The sequence below is a fragment of the Emys orbicularis genome, chromosome 17 (genome assembly GCF_028017835.1).
Source record: "Emys orbicularis isolate rEmyOrb1 chromosome 17, rEmyOrb1.hap1, whole genome shotgun sequence".
Classification (NCBI taxonomy): Eukaryota; Metazoa; Chordata; order Testudines; family Emydidae; genus Emys; species Emys orbicularis.
The window spans coordinates 3853916-3871702 of NC_088699.1; the positions used below are offsets into that span (position 1 = coordinate 3853916).

At 37.4% G+C, this 17787-nt stretch overlaps 1 protein-coding gene across 1 annotated transcript in view; it reads right to left on the reverse strand.

The window, feature by feature from the left end:
- NCOR1 (nuclear receptor corepressor 1) overlaps positions 1-17787 on the reverse strand; it is a 104474-nt gene that overhangs the window by 33854 nt on the left and 52833 nt on the right. Inside the window, exons 16-21 of the mRNA XM_065418425.1 lie at positions 12726-12853; positions 11658-11863; positions 6282-6344; positions 4928-5067; positions 3957-4083; positions 950-1505 (exon numbers count right to left, since the gene is read on the reverse strand). Coding sequence (XP_065274497.1) covers positions 950-1505; positions 3957-4083; positions 4928-5067; positions 6282-6344; positions 11658-11863; positions 12726-12853 — 1220 coding nt within the window. The remainder of the gene's footprint in view (positions 1-949; positions 1506-3956; positions 4084-4927; positions 5068-6281; positions 6345-11657; positions 11864-12725; positions 12854-17787) is intronic.

Here is a 17787-nt window from a genome sequence, read left to right on the forward strand (position 1 = left end):
AGTTTCTCCCCAACCCTCAGAAGGGGAACACAGGATTACATATTATGGAGACTCTTGAGAGGAATATCTAGCCTTTTGTTATGCTTTGAAAAGTTTATCTCAAAGGTGCTATCCTTTCCAAAAAACTGCTTAACATGTACATGTAACCTATTCTCGACACGGACCCCAGATGGCTTAATTTCTTTCCTCCTTTAGCTTTTCAGGCAGGAGTGTGGTTTTCGATGGCTGGCCATCCACCAGACTACCACAGAGAATTCAGGCTATAATTTGCCTTGCTGAAGGCAGATATTTTGTCTGGGTTTTGGGCATACTGTTAGATCAACATTTCCCCTCACTGCTCTTAAGTATTAAGACTCTCCTTTCTGAAAGAGCATATACCTTTCTTTCTGAAAGCCCCTTTTCCCAGTAGGAGTGGATACCGCTTGTAGAACCAAGCAGCATCGTCACTCATGACACTTGTCCACATTCTGGAAAGCAGAATTCAGAAGAACATGGTGCCAAATAAGCCATTTGAAAAATGGCTTTTAATGTTTAAACTACAAAATATTTTTATTGTACACGTGTGCACGTGCGTACACACACTAAAAAACTCAAAGTTCAAACCACGGAGTTGAGTGAGTGTTGGTGGTAAAATGAAGAACACACAAACATAGGAAGTGTTCCATATTTTGCTTTAACAATGCGTCTTCCAGTTACATAAAATTATTTTTAAAAAGAATGTTTTCCGTGTGTGTGTGTATATATATACAGAGAAAGAGCAGTGAGAGAGAGAGAGAGATCGATCTAGTAGTTTAAAAGTAACTGAATATCTTTTGTCACAGACATCCTAAGTAGGATTTGGGCTGTCTCTCTCAGCAACAGAAATTGGACCAATAGAAGATATTACCTCACCCACCTTCTCTCTAAGGTTAAATTAATGTCTTTCTCATAATTGAATAATTAAACTCACCTTTGTCTTTCAGGTTCCCCATCAACATCTTCATCAGCACTACAAGTAGCACTAGAATCATTGTCTGAATTGGGCTCTGGTCTTGCTGTATTACTCTGCTGTGACAGGCTAAAGTCCATTTCCTCAGGTTCTGACTTTTCCTTGGGTTTCTCCAAATCCCTCTCTTTGGTATCATTCTCTATTTTCACTTGAATATTCTCTGGTAACCTCATTTCAGCATCTACAGGTTCTGCTTTGGTATGCACTGGAAGGTTGAGCACAGGCTTAGCTTCAGCTGGGTGGCTTCTACTGTCCATCTCCATTGGCTCCTCTGCCTCATTACTTATTTCTTCCTTAACTTGGAGCTCAATATTCTGATTTTCAGCTGTTTGTGTACTTTGGGCTGCCGAGGAGGGGGATGTGCTAGGTACGGTTTTAATGGCAGATTCCTGTTCTGCTGTTGTCTCAGTGGTTATCCTAGAAGCAGAGCTTTCAGACATAGCGTCTTCACTGGGTTTGGAAGCTTCCACTGGTGAAGGAGATGGAGCACTCTCTGTATCTGAACTATTTTCAGCACCTGAAAGACATTATTCTTGCATAAGCACTCAAAATATAATTAACAAGTTCTAACGGACAGCGAACAATTGCTCTCATTTTACAGCACCCACATTTATACTAGGTGTCCCACAGTACAAATACGACTACAAGCCCCTGCCCCAAGAAATCATTCACCACTTAATTTCACACCTAATGCAAGTGATGACTTTACATGGGTAGCTTTTCATCATTTGTGAACAATCCAAGTAACTCATTTTCAAACATGAATTACACAAATTTATTGCGTATCGCAGAAATCTTTCTTTCAAAACTTATTTTAGCTTTAGGTATTCGCCACAGGCTATACAGGCTAGAGTTGGAATCCAGCCACTGAAACACAGGATGCAACATGAAAAGTCTGCTATTGGCTTTCACACAGCAGAGTTGACAAATTTTCAGAAAACAATGCTGTGAACCACAGCTAGTGACGAACTAGGGCTTTCAATCTATAGCAAGAATTGTAAATTAGCATTAACAACATTTTATACCATTTTAAAATAAATGGTAACTTTTATTCATCTTTCATTCTAGTCATTGTCCCACAGAAATAACTTCAGTAAACTGGAATCTAAAGGCAAAATTGCCTAACAAAAATGTAATAACAAAGTTTAATATAAACTACAAATGCTAAGGGAGAACCATGGTTGCATAATATAGCACAACAGATTCTATTCAGAAGTCTTATTTTAATATATCAATACTCATTGCTTTAAAAAACATTTTTACAGGAAATATTTAGTTCAAATATAACATCCTCACAAGCTTTTGGTATTTTTAGAAAGAGCATCTACATGCCCTTCCCATTCAACTGATATCTACTGCAAAGTAGATAGAACACTGTACAGCCTACAAGTTAACTGAAAGGTTTAAGTTCTCTCAACTGTCATTTAACGTACGTAACCTTTTATAGGCCAAGTACAGGCCGGGTAAAATGACAGTGGTTCTGTTTAAACAGAACCACAAAGCAAAGGAACTTCACAGGTTTTAATGGATAAATTCACCAAAAGGGTTTTTAATCTTTTATGTTAAACACATGGATGTGGTAAAATTTAAAGACTCCTCAATTCTAACTTGTTACCTTATTACTAATTATTGGCTTTTATATAGATGGACAATTTTCTGAATAACATGTAGACATCAGCAGCTTGAGACATTACGTCAAATACTCTGATTCATAGTTTATGAAGGTTACTGAATACAGTTCTACATAAGGATGGCCAAATACAGATTTGATGGTGAGTCTGCAATTATGAACAGCTGCAGCCAACACAAAAAGCTGGTAAGTATTTGCCTGCCTGAAACTTTTCAGAGGCTAGTTACTAGCTAAAGACTATAAATTCATGATGCATCTTTTTTTTTTTTTTTTTTTTTACAAGGGCAGTTTTATGCAGCCATTTGCTGTCAGTACGATCAAGTTACAAACACTGGGTCAGACCAGTAGTCCATAGAGACCAATATCCTGTCTTCCAACAGTGGCCTGTAGTTTTGGTCTTCACAACATTTCCTGGCAATGAGTTCCATAGGTAGACTGTGTGTTGTGTGAAGAAGTACTTCCTTATGTTTGTGTTAAACCTATTGCCTGTTAATTTCATTGGGTGATCCCTAAGTCTTGTGTTATGTGAAGAGGTAAATAACACTTCCCTATTCATGTTCCCCACACCATTCGTGATTTTATAGACCTCTATTATATTGCCCCTTAGTCATCTCTTCTCTAAGATGAACAGTCCCAGTCTTTTTAATCTCTCCTCCTATGGGAGATGGTCCATACATCTGATCATTTTTGCTGCCCTTCTCTGTACTTTTCCAATTCTAATATGCCTTGTCTGAGATGAGGCAACCAAAACTGCATGCATGCAGTATTCAAGGTGTGGGCATACCATGGATTTATATACTCGCATTATGATATTTTCTGTTTTATAATCTATCCTCTTTCCTAATGATTCTTAATACTGTTAGCTTTTTTGACTGCTGCAGCACATTGAACAGATGTTTTCAGAGAACTATCCACAATAACTCCAAGATCTCTTTCTTGAGTGGTAGTAGCTAATTTAGATTCCGTCGTTTTGCATGTAAAATTGGGATTATGTTTTCCAACATGCATTACATCGCACTTATCAGTACTGAATTTCACATGCCATTTTGTTGCCCTGTCACCCAGTTTTGTGAAATCCTTTTGTAACTCTTCAGTGTCAGCTTTGGACTTAAGTTTATTTAGATACAGATATAGTAATCCTACCTGCTAAACTTTAACCCTTCAGTAAGAGTCTGAAAACTCCACTGGACTATTTTAATTAAATAGAGTGCAACTTTTTGATCATTTTAAGTGACAACTTCTGCAGGTTGTCAAACATCACAGGCAACTAAAATGGTGGATCATTTTAGTGCTGGTAGAAGTTTCCTTCCAAACCAATTCTGACATTTCAGTAATTACCCTCACTGTCTTCTGGATTCTCTTCTTCGTTGGATGCTTCAATATCTTCATCCTCCTGAGCAGAGACTGTTGACGCCACGCTTTCACACTGCGATACATCCCGCTCCTCACGAGGCCTTCGTGAAGACTAAGGCAGAAAGAATTGAGATTTACTCCATCTTGAAAATTGCCATATATTAATTTTAAATGCATTGTCTCTCCACTTTATATCAGATTTAGAAGTTAAAGAACCCCTAATTAGCAATGGTGTTTCTTTCTGCACTGATTTACAACTTGTTTTAACTCAGGCAGTACTGCAGGGGGCCAAAGAGGAATACAGTATTGCCAAATGCACAAAAGCTTTCAGATACATGCAGAACCAGTAGTTATTTCACCTGTTAACATCCCTAAGTAACGCCAACTAGTGTCACTGTGCCATAATCCACTCATTTTCCAAGGCTGTAAGCACTGGCCTAACTCTACTCCCACTCAAGTTAAACTACTCCTGCTGATATTGACTTAAGTTAGGCCAGCACTGTGCTTTTGAAAATTCCACACTTGGTGTTTTACTTTAACTATATGTGCAGCAGCATTCAGTTGCTGATTTTTCACTGGCTATCCTAACCTGTTTTGCACTGCGAGTGTTGTTTAATAGCTACATGTTTCAATCCAAAGGGTGGATGAAGCCCTCTATACAGGTGAGTTTGCAAAACACCTTGGAATTCCTCAGGAGGAAATGTATTATACCAAAAATGCAAAATAATATTACTACTGACCTTTAAATTTAAAGTGATCAATACCTCTAAACTGTTTATCTACCCGGGCAATGAAAAGCAGCACCAACTCCTAGAAGGTTTCTGTTGCAGAGCAAAAACGGGCGAAATGAAACAAAATGGGAGGCTTAAGAAGTTTCTATTGTGAGCCTCAATGCCTAACTTTAGACCAAACCCAATTCTCTCCAAAAATTGTTTAATCCAGTATGATTTACTCACTTTCTGTTTGTGCTGCTGAAGGAGGTTGTCCAGATTATGTCTCCTTTTATAGTTGAAGTAGAAGTTTTTACACTGAGCTTCACTTTTAGTTCCAACCATTTTGGCTATTGCTGCCCAGTTGCGACCATGTTCCACTAACCCTGTTTAAACAAAATGCAAGCTTAATATTTACCATGATAAATAATCAGGCTAACCAGAAATCAAGTAAACCACACACAAATTCCACTTTAAAAAGGTCTGACAAACACAGATGCAAGAAAATGGGGTAAAAAAAAAAAAAAAAAAAAAAATCACACTGTCCTTAAAATGACTCTTGTTGCAATAACGAACCCACCCAACAGATGGAAGCCCTGCACTTCATAAAGCATAGCAGGATGCCTCTGAAGCTATCCCATTCTAAAGTTTTGCCAATATCTGAAAGAGAACTAGTAAGCACATTCCCTCCCATGTGCTCATTAGCTAGGTTTTCAGACTTACTATAGAAAAAGTAAATTAAAAATATATTTAGCAAGAATTAACTAGTGCTGTTAGAAAGCTGTCAGCACAGTTGCCTCTCCAGATGACAATGCTCAAACACAGGGGTTCTCAACCTGGAGGTTGGGACCCCTCAGGGGGTCGCAAGGTTACTTCATAGGGGGTCGCGAGCTATCAGCCTCCACACCAAACGCCGCTTTTCCTCCAGCATTTATAATGGTGTTAAATATATAAAAATGTGTTTTTAATTTATAAGTGGGAGGGGTCGCACTCAGAGGTTTGCTATGTGAAAGGGGTCACCAGTACAAAAGTTTGAGAACCACTGCTCAAACAACTGTTGTGATGACAAATCCCCAGAAACCAGTAGCAGCACCAATGCAACAACATGAATGGTGCAGCTTAAAGACTTTATTTTTGTTAAGTAGTAATCAATTGGTACATTAAAATTTGCCAAACTTCTTGCCAAGTTACAATGTAAACTCACATTTCAGATAAAAGAATCCATCTAATGGAAAGGGTATTTATGTGACTTATAAGGTGTTGTTACTTAGTGCAAATTTCAGATGCAAATTTTCATTCACATCAGTTTCATAGTTATATAGAGACTGTTTTATAAAACCATTTTCTATAAGACTGTTGATGGCCATAGCTGTAAACTGAAACCAAATAGGCTTTCCCAATCTGTTGGAAAAGCCAACAAAAACGTCTAAATCTGCATGTTTGTTTGGAAGATTGGTTTGCTTAGTGTGTATATCTGCTTCTAAGAAAAAGCTCCTTTCAAACATAGAACAAAAGTGAGTCCCCCACCTCATTCATTCAAATTAGCACCACAGAGACTAATTAATAACCAGAAGTGAAACCAAAGCTTTAGAAGGATTACCTTTTTTAGCAATTTCCATTTCTTCTTCTGTCCAGCGGGAGGTCTCCACAGGCTCTGCCGAAGCTGAAATAGCAAACGGTGAGTCTCATTAGACAGAGAAAAGACCAGGATATGCTCTTTCAGCATCAATCACACATTAATCTATTCATCTGTTAACATTAAGGCCTGTCTAAGCTATTTGGGAAAGCCGCGTGGGACAGTGGGAGGCGGTCAGTTTCTATTACACCGAACTAAGGGTGGGAAAGGAGTCTTCCTGCTCTCGTCAGAGCAAGATGCTAAAGACTGGCTTGTCTATAAACCTATGTGATGTCCAAAATGTTTATTCCCAGAAAGGAAAATTCCTATGTAACATGGAAGATGATAGAATTTGGCACATCTTGTTTTGCGTTAACATACATGAACGTTACCAGCTTTATAAACAGCTGCTCAAGTATAGTATGCTCTGGTATCGTGTGTGCTACTTGCTCCCCAGCTTTCCTAAAAATAATGTAATCCATTTCCCCCTAAATTCAAGTCCAATACCGCACTAGGGAAGACAGTTCTTACAGTGCATTTCACACAAATATTGCCAGTGAGCTTGCCTAACAGACTAAAATACTTCTTATCTCTCATAAACAGGCAACAAAGCTTTGATTTAAAAATACTCAATAAATCAGGCCCCATGGATGTCAAGAGGAAGAGAGTTCCAAAGGCACAATTCACAGCTGATACAACATCCTTCTGACACAGTTCAAGGTTAAACAACAACCCCCAAATTCTGATTTTGTGGGTATCTAAATATACAAGTCTTCATAAACAGTTTCTACTGTACTGAAGCAATTTCAAAATTTAACCAATGCAGAACACACAAAAATAATAGCTTGTGAGATATGGTTTCTTTCAAGAATAATCTCTCAGGCTGCATGTTGCTACAACCATCCATGAGTTCTAAAATGCCATCAACTTAACTTGTCAGGTAAAGCACAAAGACAATAATCCAATGCAAAGAAAGAATAATAGAGGAAGTTTATATTTAAAATTATAATCTCTGCACTTTAAAAAATACTTCCCTGCATTGAAATTATGATGCTATATTGAACAACCAGAAAAAGTGGAATTTTTAAAAATCTAAACTCAGATTAATTCTACTGCCATCAGCGTCTGAGCTATTTTTAAATAAAGTTTACTATAAATGTGAACTTGTGGCTTGTTTTTACTGCAAAGTATTCTGGACAATAAATATTCTAAGAAGCCAGGCTATTTCTAAAAGGTTCATCTGCATTCACCCACTAAAACAGTCAAACTTTTAGTTGCAATAACTAACTCTCTGTTCTGCCTGATTGTACAAAAGAGCCAGTCCCCCAACAGGACTTGGGATAAAATGACAATATCTAAATTCTTGATTCTTAGAGAGTATTTTGGTAGCATATTTTAATCTGAAGATTTTCATGGAAAGTAGGAACCCCTTGTCCGCATACATCTCTAAATGCTGGAGTATTTCACTTCCCATTCTACACATCATAGAATCACTATAATACGTTTATGTAATATTCTCTTCAAAATTACTTCAAACACTGAGCAATGCTCCCAACATCAAAATGATGTAAACAAATAAATTCTCATCTCCATTTTACAGATGGAGAAACAGATGTTAAATGACATGCCCCGAGCCACAATGCAAGTCAGTGCCATGCCAGAACCATCATTAGAAGTTGGGAATTTCTGATTCCCAGTCCTGTGCTCAAGCCCCTAGGTTCACATTGGTTCTCCACGCTCTTGAACTATAAATTGTCCAGCTACACACAAGGCCATGTTATGGGGAGGTCTAACAGGAAATTGTCACGTACTAAAGTATCCAGACACAATCTCTGAAATAGCCTTGAAGGCTGAACTAGTGTTCCTGTGAAATACACGGTACCCAATATACCACTGAAAACTCAGAACCCACACAATTATTTGCTAATGCTTAAAGTTATAAATTAAAACATAATCATTGGAAAATATTCCAAATTCCAATTTCTGCCAAGTGTCATGTTAATGTTATGCTAGGAGAAAAACCAAGTATGGTCTTGGCACAAGTAGGCTACTGAAAGTCTCAGTCACAATCAAAGATAACAAATGACTATTTGCATTTCTTTTTTTTTTTTTTAAAGCAAGTCATTAATGTAAAATACTTAGCTCATATATAGCCCTTATCTGTATAGCTCAAAGTTTTGTTTTTTTTGGTTTTTATTTTTATCAAGGAGAATGTAACCAGCCACATTTAATACATGGGAGAAACAGAAGCACATGAAGGTGAAGTTACTAGTCCAGAATTACACAGCAGGTCAGTAGACAAACCAGATATAGAACACACTTCTCCAGGCACTAGAGCACACGGCTTGCCTTAAAAGGCTACAGAGCGTTGAAAGACAGAAATATAAAGAAATGGAAATATAACTGGCACTTCTATACCATCTTACATTTTCAAAGTGCTGTAGCAAATGCTGACTAGTCCTTAAATCACCCCTGCAAGATGGTTAGTCCCATTTTACAAGTGAGGAAATAAGGCAGGAAGATTAACTGATTTGTCCAAGGCTGTACACTGACAGTAGCAAAGCTGAAATTAACTCCAAAGGTTCTGGCTGCCATCTCAGTCATTTCACTAGACCCTGCTACCTCACTGCTTTCGCAAAATACAAAATCCCAACCTCTGGAAAGCCCTCTGAGTCTAAAGGTTTGAAAGCAAAAATGTTCAGCACCACTATTTTATTTTAGTGCCACATATGTATGATACCTTACAATCATGTTTGCCATTAATATTTTATAGATGTATATATAGATTTTATAGATGTATACAGAATATTTAAAAACACAGTATGCAAAGTCCCTTCCTTAAGGACTCTTCTACAGTCAGTAGTGAAGCAGTTTCGTGCCTAAAACTATACATATTATAAGGCAGATAACATGTTATATTCCTTTCTGCAATAAAAAAATTAAACTATTCACAGTTCCTCTCAGTATATCTATCCATATGTTTTGTCCTTCTAATCATAATTTGCACATTTAAGTAATTAGAAAAGGGCACTGGGCTTTAGGACACCCTGAGTCTAACCCCACCTCTACTATTGATTTGCTGTGTGACCTGGGGTAAGTGACAAGAGTTCTGTGCTTCTTTTCCATGTCCCAAGTAAAGTTTATAAAATGGGGATCGTAGCCATTTTTTAAAGTGCACTGAGATTCAGAGATAAAAGATGCTAATTAAGTCTTACATCTATTGTAATATACTCCACACCACTGATTTGTGGAAAGAGGACAAGTTTAGTGACAGCAGCTGGGCACTTCTCAAAAGGAAATTTTGTACTTTTCACACTCTTATTCTGCAACACTACAGGCAGCAAGGATTTATATATAAAATATTGTGAAGGCTCTGAAGGGATTTTGTAGAGCCTCTCTCAGACTTCTTCTATTATAAACCTATTTACATGCTGTAACAGACACACTACACTATTGAACACAAACCAAATAGAGAGAATGAAAGGGGTTGCATAACACCGCAGCATACCATGGAAAAAACAGGGAAACTAAGAACAAAAAAAACCACAGCCCCAAATGTTCTAAAGTATTTAAGGAGTTCTTCTGTGGAGGGAATTATTCCACTGACTCCTCTGGAAGAGAATGAAATAGTTAATTACTTAGCATGCTGAAGCCTCTTCTCCTACACTCATTTCCTGCATATCAATCTCCTACACTCATCTGGGCAACCAATCATAAGCAAAGAAAAATGAATAAAAGTTAAAAAAAAAAAATCTATGCTAGTAAAAAAAATGCAATCAACAAGTCAGAGGGGAAAATATTCTCCACCTGCTTTATTTCAATGGATTTGGTGTCACTCAGGTTTAATATTGTTCTGAATGATGTTCAGCCACTGCAGACAGCTCAGCCTCTTCACAGACTAGAACCCCCCTTCCCCTCAATTTATTCTTGTTTATCTGCCATTGTGCATACTATAGAAAGCATTAGCAGGAAACAGGAATCAGCAAAACAAAGTTAGGTAACATGGATAGGGCAGAAAAAGTATTCAATCCATTCAAAAGCTTTCAATGTGGAGTCCGGTGGCACTTTAAAGACTAACACATTTATTTGGGCATAAGCTTTGGTGGGTGCATCTGAAGAAGTGGGTTTTTTACCCATGAAAGCTTATGCCCAAATAAATCTGTTAGTCTTTAAGGTGCCTCCTTAAAGCCGGACTCCTCGTTGTTTTTGTGGATACAGACTAACACGGCTACCCCCTCTTTCAATGTGTGTTTTCATAAAACTGCAAAAAAAGTTAGACTATACGAAGACGTTTATTGTCCTAGTTTAAGAAAATGGAAACAAAAGGAGGTCATACTTGTTGAGATAAATGCACGTGGCAATCTTTGATGTTTACAATTTAATGAGCACTCACTTTCTTCTTTTACAGTGCTCTTTCAGGAGGGTCAGACTCCATGAGCAATAACCAGAGAAAGATTTGCTAAAAACTCTAATAGCACAAACCAGTATAATACTGGTGTACTCAACAGACACCAACAACAGGCAGCTTGCAATGATTGGGGGAGGGGGGGGAAATCTTATGCTACTGTGGATAGTTATTTATACTTTGGCTCTAGCTTGCAGATGTTATTCAAGCTCAGCTTGACCTCTGGGTAGAGAAAGCTCAAGCAATAGAATAGTGCCATTTGCTGACAGCTGTCACCTTACTTTAATACTATTTTTAAAATCCCTCTCCATTGTTAATTTTTCTGTATTTCTAATGCATAAGCCAGTGTGGCTCGTTTTGTTTACTTCCTTGTTTCTGCAACATCATCAGATTATGGCAGCAGGAATGTGCACTCCTCTAGGAACTCAGCCAGCAGCAAGAGTCTGTACATGGTCTACTGGTCTGTGCCACCAAAATAATACTTTACAGAAAATTCCTTAGCTACGTAACGGATTAAGAAACGAACCAACCAGCGATCCATTCCAGATAATAAATATTGTGGTAAATCAAATTCTGGGCCTAAATTGCTTGTTAGTAACCATCTAGGGCTAGGTCCTGCAAATGGATCCATGTTAATACAGATCCATTTGCAGGATCTAGCACTAACCCTGCAAACGTAGAGAAAAATAGTCTTTGTACAGTAAGACCATTATTGGTGTTCTCTTATACAGTTTTAACATCTGATCTGATTTTACTTAACATCTGCTCATATCGATACATATTTTTAGAAGTTTGATAAACTTCTTGATGGTCTTGTTTGTCAATAAATGACTAGAATTGAAAAAAAATGCATTGTATCCAAAATGGAAATGTGTGTATCCACAAAGAATGATCTCATTGATAAAGTGCCTTTCTGCCAGATGGATCCCAACGTGCTTTACATAAATACTACTCACAGGGTTCTGGAGGTGGAGGAAGAGGTGGTGGTGGCTCTTCGGTAGCAGCAGCAGCAGCATTTGCTGCTGCAGCTTCATTTGTCATTGATCTGGTGATCCTCCCCTTACGACGACCTTGACTGTTGGCAGTTTTTCGTCCCCTAGGAGTAGCCTGCTCTGTTTCCTCTGGTGCAATTTCTGTTTTATCCTTCTCTTTGGTGTTCTCTCTGGAGTGAAGACAAAAGTTAAAAGAAAAGCTTCAACACGGATATTAATAAAGAGTATATTTCGTAGGCAGGTATTGGTGAAACTGAATCATAGATATTAAAACTAAGTGTAAGATCGCTTTTCAGTACTGATGGAAAGAATAATGGTTTGTAAAGCAATCAGGCTCCTCATTTTCCCCCCCAAAATCAGAATTTATTTAAAAACCAAATGGAGCTACACTCCATTAACAACTAAAAATCAAAGGAAAAAAAAAAATCTACCATTTTCTTACTGATGGTACCAGGTATGTCCTTTTATTGCTTTTAATAGATTATCCATTTTCATATAGAAACATAAGCACCAGCGGTGTTGGTGGGCCACTTCACCTTGAATGGTCCCTTGAAATGCATTAACTACTTATGCTAAACAATCTGTTCCACCTTGTATTTACCTGTGATACTCTGAATACACTTCCCAGACCTAAAGAAGAACTCTGTGTAAAGATAGTACCTCATCGTTTCTCCAATATACTGTGACCTACACAGCTACAACAAGCAGCATACACGAGCAGCAAACATTTAAACTGAAACAAAAAACTTCAGAAGGGCACGAAAAATTCCATCCAAACTTTAGGGATTTTCCATTGATCTGACTGGTCCAAAGAGTCTGAGAGAAACAGATATACCACAGAACAATTCTTTATGCAATCAGCAATAATTCAATTCTAAATAAGGAAATTCTATAGTGAAATTAACTATCAGGTTTATTGCTTCCATTTAATACCAATTCCCTAAATAAATAGTAACAAAAAACTAGCAAAGAGCAACTGCATTAGGAAAAAAAAGTCAAACAAAACAGTTCATTCTCATTACATATACTCACTTAGATTCCTCCTTCTCATCCTTTTCCTCTTCATCTTTCTTTTCTTCCTCTTTTTTCTCTGTTTTTTCTGCTTTCTCCTCTTCTACTTTTTCTTCTACCTTTTCTTCTTGTGAAGGACGTGCAATTTGCTGCTGAAACGAACCATTGACACACTAAGGCTATATAAAACACTTAACTGTGTAAAGGAGATGCATTTTTGTCGTAATAGCATTAACACCATCCATATTATTAAAAGAAGTTACCAAGATTTTACATTAGAATCTTCATCACAATTTACACGTCAATTTAAAAGTTGGGCTTGGATTATAGAGGTTTTACAACAATAGGGACATCTGCAAATTAAAAACATATGGAAATGGTTTGGCAGACCAGTTGGCATGGAACAATCTGCCTGTAGCCTTGAAGTTTGTTTCAACCACCACATTTTGAATGTTTCCTTCAGTCCCTCTCAATAAGTAAATTATTTTCTCTTAAATTTGACTGATTTTCAGTAACCTTTATTTGGGAACATACTGCATTTTATTTTGTAGATTCCATGGATGTACTGCCTTCCTCAATAGAATAAGTACAGTGATAGTGAAGACACAGTACACAAGTTATTCTTTGTGCTGTCTTCACAAACAAGTCTATATACACTATCATATATAACATAATATAATATGGAAGAGTTTTATGTTAAACACACCACTATGGGTCCCCAACACATGAAGCCTGAAAATTAACAGCTGTAACGAACAAGTTTTAAAATAGTATTCAGGAAAGGTCTAACCAAAAATCTTGGAAGTATATTTCAAGAGTAGCAATGTTAACTTGTATCAGAGGGGTAGTCGTGTTAGTCTGAATCTGTAAAAAGCAACAGAGGGTCCTGTGGCACCTTTAAGACTAACAGAAGTATTGGGAGCATAAGTTTTTGTGGGTAAGAACCTCACTTCTTCAGATGCATCTGAAGAAGTGAGGTTCTTACCCACGAAAGCTTATGCTCCCAATACTTCTGTTAGTCTTAAAGGTGCCACAGGACCCTCTAATGTTAACTTGCTCTATTTTAAAATAGTAATACAGGATAGTTTACAGCTTGGAAACAGAAGATCTACCACCATGAACATTATGTACAGCTCTAGCCCTCCTAAGGGTAGTCAGCAGTATCAAGCACTACATTAGGAATTTCATATTTCACTAGATTACTTTAAGCAGTTGGGGAGGAAAGGTATAGTTTAGAACTGTAAAGTTCTTTACTATATTTCTCAATGACAACAAAAGATATAGTTTTACAATCATGTGGGTGTTGACAAAGAAAAACAGTTTGCAAATAGAGTAATTACGAACAGGCTCCCTTACCCTGCATTTATGCAGTCCTAATTTAACCGGCAGTTCTAGCCTTAACTTTGTCTTGAAGCCTGGGCAAGTATCTGCTTCTGCCAAGGTAGTATAATGCCATTAGCTTCAACCACCAGTAATACATTTGATATAAACTAGCATCCTGTTTGTTGCCCTTTTCCTACAGCCGCACATGCAAGAATCTGTTGTGTACTAATTCTTAAATATAGCTATAGTCGACATTTACTGAGCAGGGAAGACTTAATACCGTTTCAATACTCTCATGGGGTTACTGCCCCTAAAACACTTCACAGAAACTAAACTGTACTTGCTTCTTACTGGCTCAATTCATATCTACAACTCAAACCCACCTGAATCACTTTTACTGTTCTTCATTTACATGACACCAACGTCAGTTATTTTGATGTAATGTAAGATATCTACATTCACATTTTACAAGTTTGCCTTTGACGTCCATGTCCAAATTCCTGCAACCAGCATGGTAGTAGCAAGTGCTGAAATCTATTTACATTTATTATAAGTCAGCATAGGTCCCAATAGCCTGATAGAAGTGAAGATATTTAAAGACACTTTCATTTTTTCCTCCCTGTTGTTTTCAAACATACTATTTTAATGTCTTTATTATATCTCCTATAGCTATTTCCATTGTTACCTGTAAACCTATTAATCTATAACTGAAAATGGTGGGACGGATTTGTGTCACCATCCCCACACCTCTTCCCCCCCAAAAAACCATTCAACTTCCCTGCCTGGCTTAGTTATTAGGAATAATCTAACATTTGCCAACTCAAATCTCTCATGCAGTTTCCAGATGGGCTGAAGAATATATAAGATGTGTTCACACGGAAACATTTTATACTAAATTAAAAGAGATGGACCCTTAAAGGTGGCTGTAAAAATATTTTCTTCACAAGTATAAGCTTTGATGTCCTTATGCTCCCTGCTGTGTTGCTGCCTTTGTTACAGAGTGCTCTTAGGACTTCCTCAAAAAGGAAAGCACCAAGAATCAAGTAAAGCCAAGCAAAATCAGAGAGACAGGTTTCTTTGCATTTTACTTATATCCATTTATATGCTGCAGTATATAAATGGATATATTTCATTAAATTTTAGCATTTGTATCTACACAATAAATGTAATTCTTTGAGCAATTAAACTTCACGCTTGAGGGTTGTAAGCATGTGATGATCAGGAAGACATTCCCCTGCTCTCAGTGCACAGCACTGTACAATTATTATATTACAATTACTTCTTAGGTGCAGCATGGGGGTGGTTCCCCTTCTTCTGAAGCAATGCTTAGTTACTATCCAGACACCTAGCTAGATGAATTGTGCAATCCAGTATGGCAATTCCTACTGAATATTATGTATTAGTAGTATTGTGATAGCACCAAGAGATCCCAATCTGGGTCCCATTGTAGTACATGCTGTACAACTAGCCAACTCCATAAAGATTGTTCCCGCCCCCAAGGGCTTGCAATCTAAGTTGTGGTCTGGGCAGTACTCCAGTGTGAGAAACCTGATCTCAGATCCTCAAAGATTCTTTCCTTTGACAACATAAAAATATTTTTAAAACAGTATCAAGAATGCGTGAGATGGCACATGAGTAACACAGAGCCTATGTACAATTAAGTCACTACATATGGTATCGTTTGGAAAACGTGCTCATAATTGTTGATTAATGCAGGAAAAACTTCTGCAAGCAAATATGATAAGAATGCTTGCTTTAATCAGCCAATTTCTATAAACTAAACATTCCAAAAAAGAAACCATAGGGGGTAGCTTGTATATGTAAACCAAAGTCAAGGTGCAGGTATTTTAAGTGTGCACATTATATATAAACAAACAATAAGTCAGTCTGTTTAAAAACCCTGGAAAATCCATTGAAGGCTAAAACCTACTCTCTGTTTGCACTTAAGTAGTGCACCACACAAATCAAATATTACTGAGAGAGCATTCAAACATGCATGGCACTATTAAAAAAACAAAGACTAAATATTTTCCCCTAAGACTTTACAATTCTGCAAGCATTTACTATTGCATATATGACTACACATAAGAGTAAGCATATCTAATTAGTGAAACTACAAAGGGAGTAACTCCATGATCTAACTGGGGGTTACACTAGATGACCCTTGCTACCCCTTCTAACCCTATGATTTGGCCCTAAATTCACATAACAGGAGGAAGTAACAAATGGAAAGGAAATAATATAATATAGGCTTGAGTAATTCATGAGTCTTGAAGGTAATATTGTATTGCATATACATGAGTATAGCTCAAGTGCCTCCTCAAAAGGGTGTACTGAGAAGGGACTTGAGAATGAAGAAAAACGTGAAGTGTCAGAGTCAAGAAGGGGGAAGCAAGCATAGGTGTACACATGGGAGAAAGACAAAGGGGATAAACAAGCAGCTTTGGCTAATGTAAGTCATGTACAGTTCAGCGATCACTCTCTCCCCTCCCTAGACCCCAAACACGCAGATGCCTATAAAACATGGTCGTCAGTTCAAAATTCCCTGCTTGTGCGGATTAAAATCAGACTCCCAGATATACTTTAACTGCAAAATATGCTTAAACATCTGCTCAAATAAAAAAAAAGTTTAACATTAAACTCTTGGGGGATTTCTCTCTTGAGTACAAGGAACAATTTGCCTATGTTTTGCAGAAGTCTTTGAATAAAGTCAGTGTGCTGCAATGCGTAGATGCAACACAGGGTCTGCATGATTTTTGCTAGTGGGGTTTTAAGTAAGGGCCTTATTACTAAATCAATGTGTGCTGCTGGATGTCTAAATACAGAGCAAGACAGAAACAAGAATTTGGGTAATTATTAAATGCCTAATAGTATCTGAAAATTCACAGAAGGACGAGGAGAGAGTTCTGGGAGTTTTTTTCCTAGGAGCTTAATAGCTGTGCGTTAACAGGATTAAATTTTATATAGTCCATTGAAAAACTCCTGAAAATAGGCTGGATAAATGCTAAAAGGCTCCTTCGTATAGCAGTGGCAGTGGATGTCATTGGTACATAACCAAATTAAGATTGGAAGTCATCCTGAATATATTTTATAAAAACTAAATTGCTTTTGACTTTTTAAAAATATGAACTGAAGTAGATATTAACAGTTAACTTTTATTTATAATCTTCCTGCAAAGTATTAACATCTCAATATTGGTACTAGTTGGTTTTCCCAAGTATTCCTTTAACACAATGTCAGTGAGACATGCTGAGGTAAATGTTTTTGATTGTGCTAGACAGGACAGTATGAGAAGCAAAGAGTTTAAATGAATCGCAGCTTCAGAAAAAATCTGGATTTTGTATATAACTTGCCTGAAAAAATAGCTGGATCATCAGAACACCCCCAATTGCTTTTATCTGCCTAATTTAACACTGCACATTGTCAATAACAGGTTTAAATCTGTTTTTTTCCCACAGTGAATTTTTCTAGCATGCAATGCTCTATAGGGCAAAGGCAGGTTAAAACACAAACCTTAAACAGCTGAAGCCTCAGTCAACGACGTACCTGCACATTCATCTGTCGATTAAAACTCTTACTATCCACAGCACAGGGGTCGGGCTCTAATGCAAAATAAAACTCAAAAGCACAAAACCCACAGCACCATCAATAGCTCCTTAGCATGGGCTGGCTGACCCAGCAACGTGTTTATTCCAGGAAACTTTGTCATCCTGCCACTTAAGCTGCCTACAGAAGAGTTGCCCATCTCACATGCAAGCTT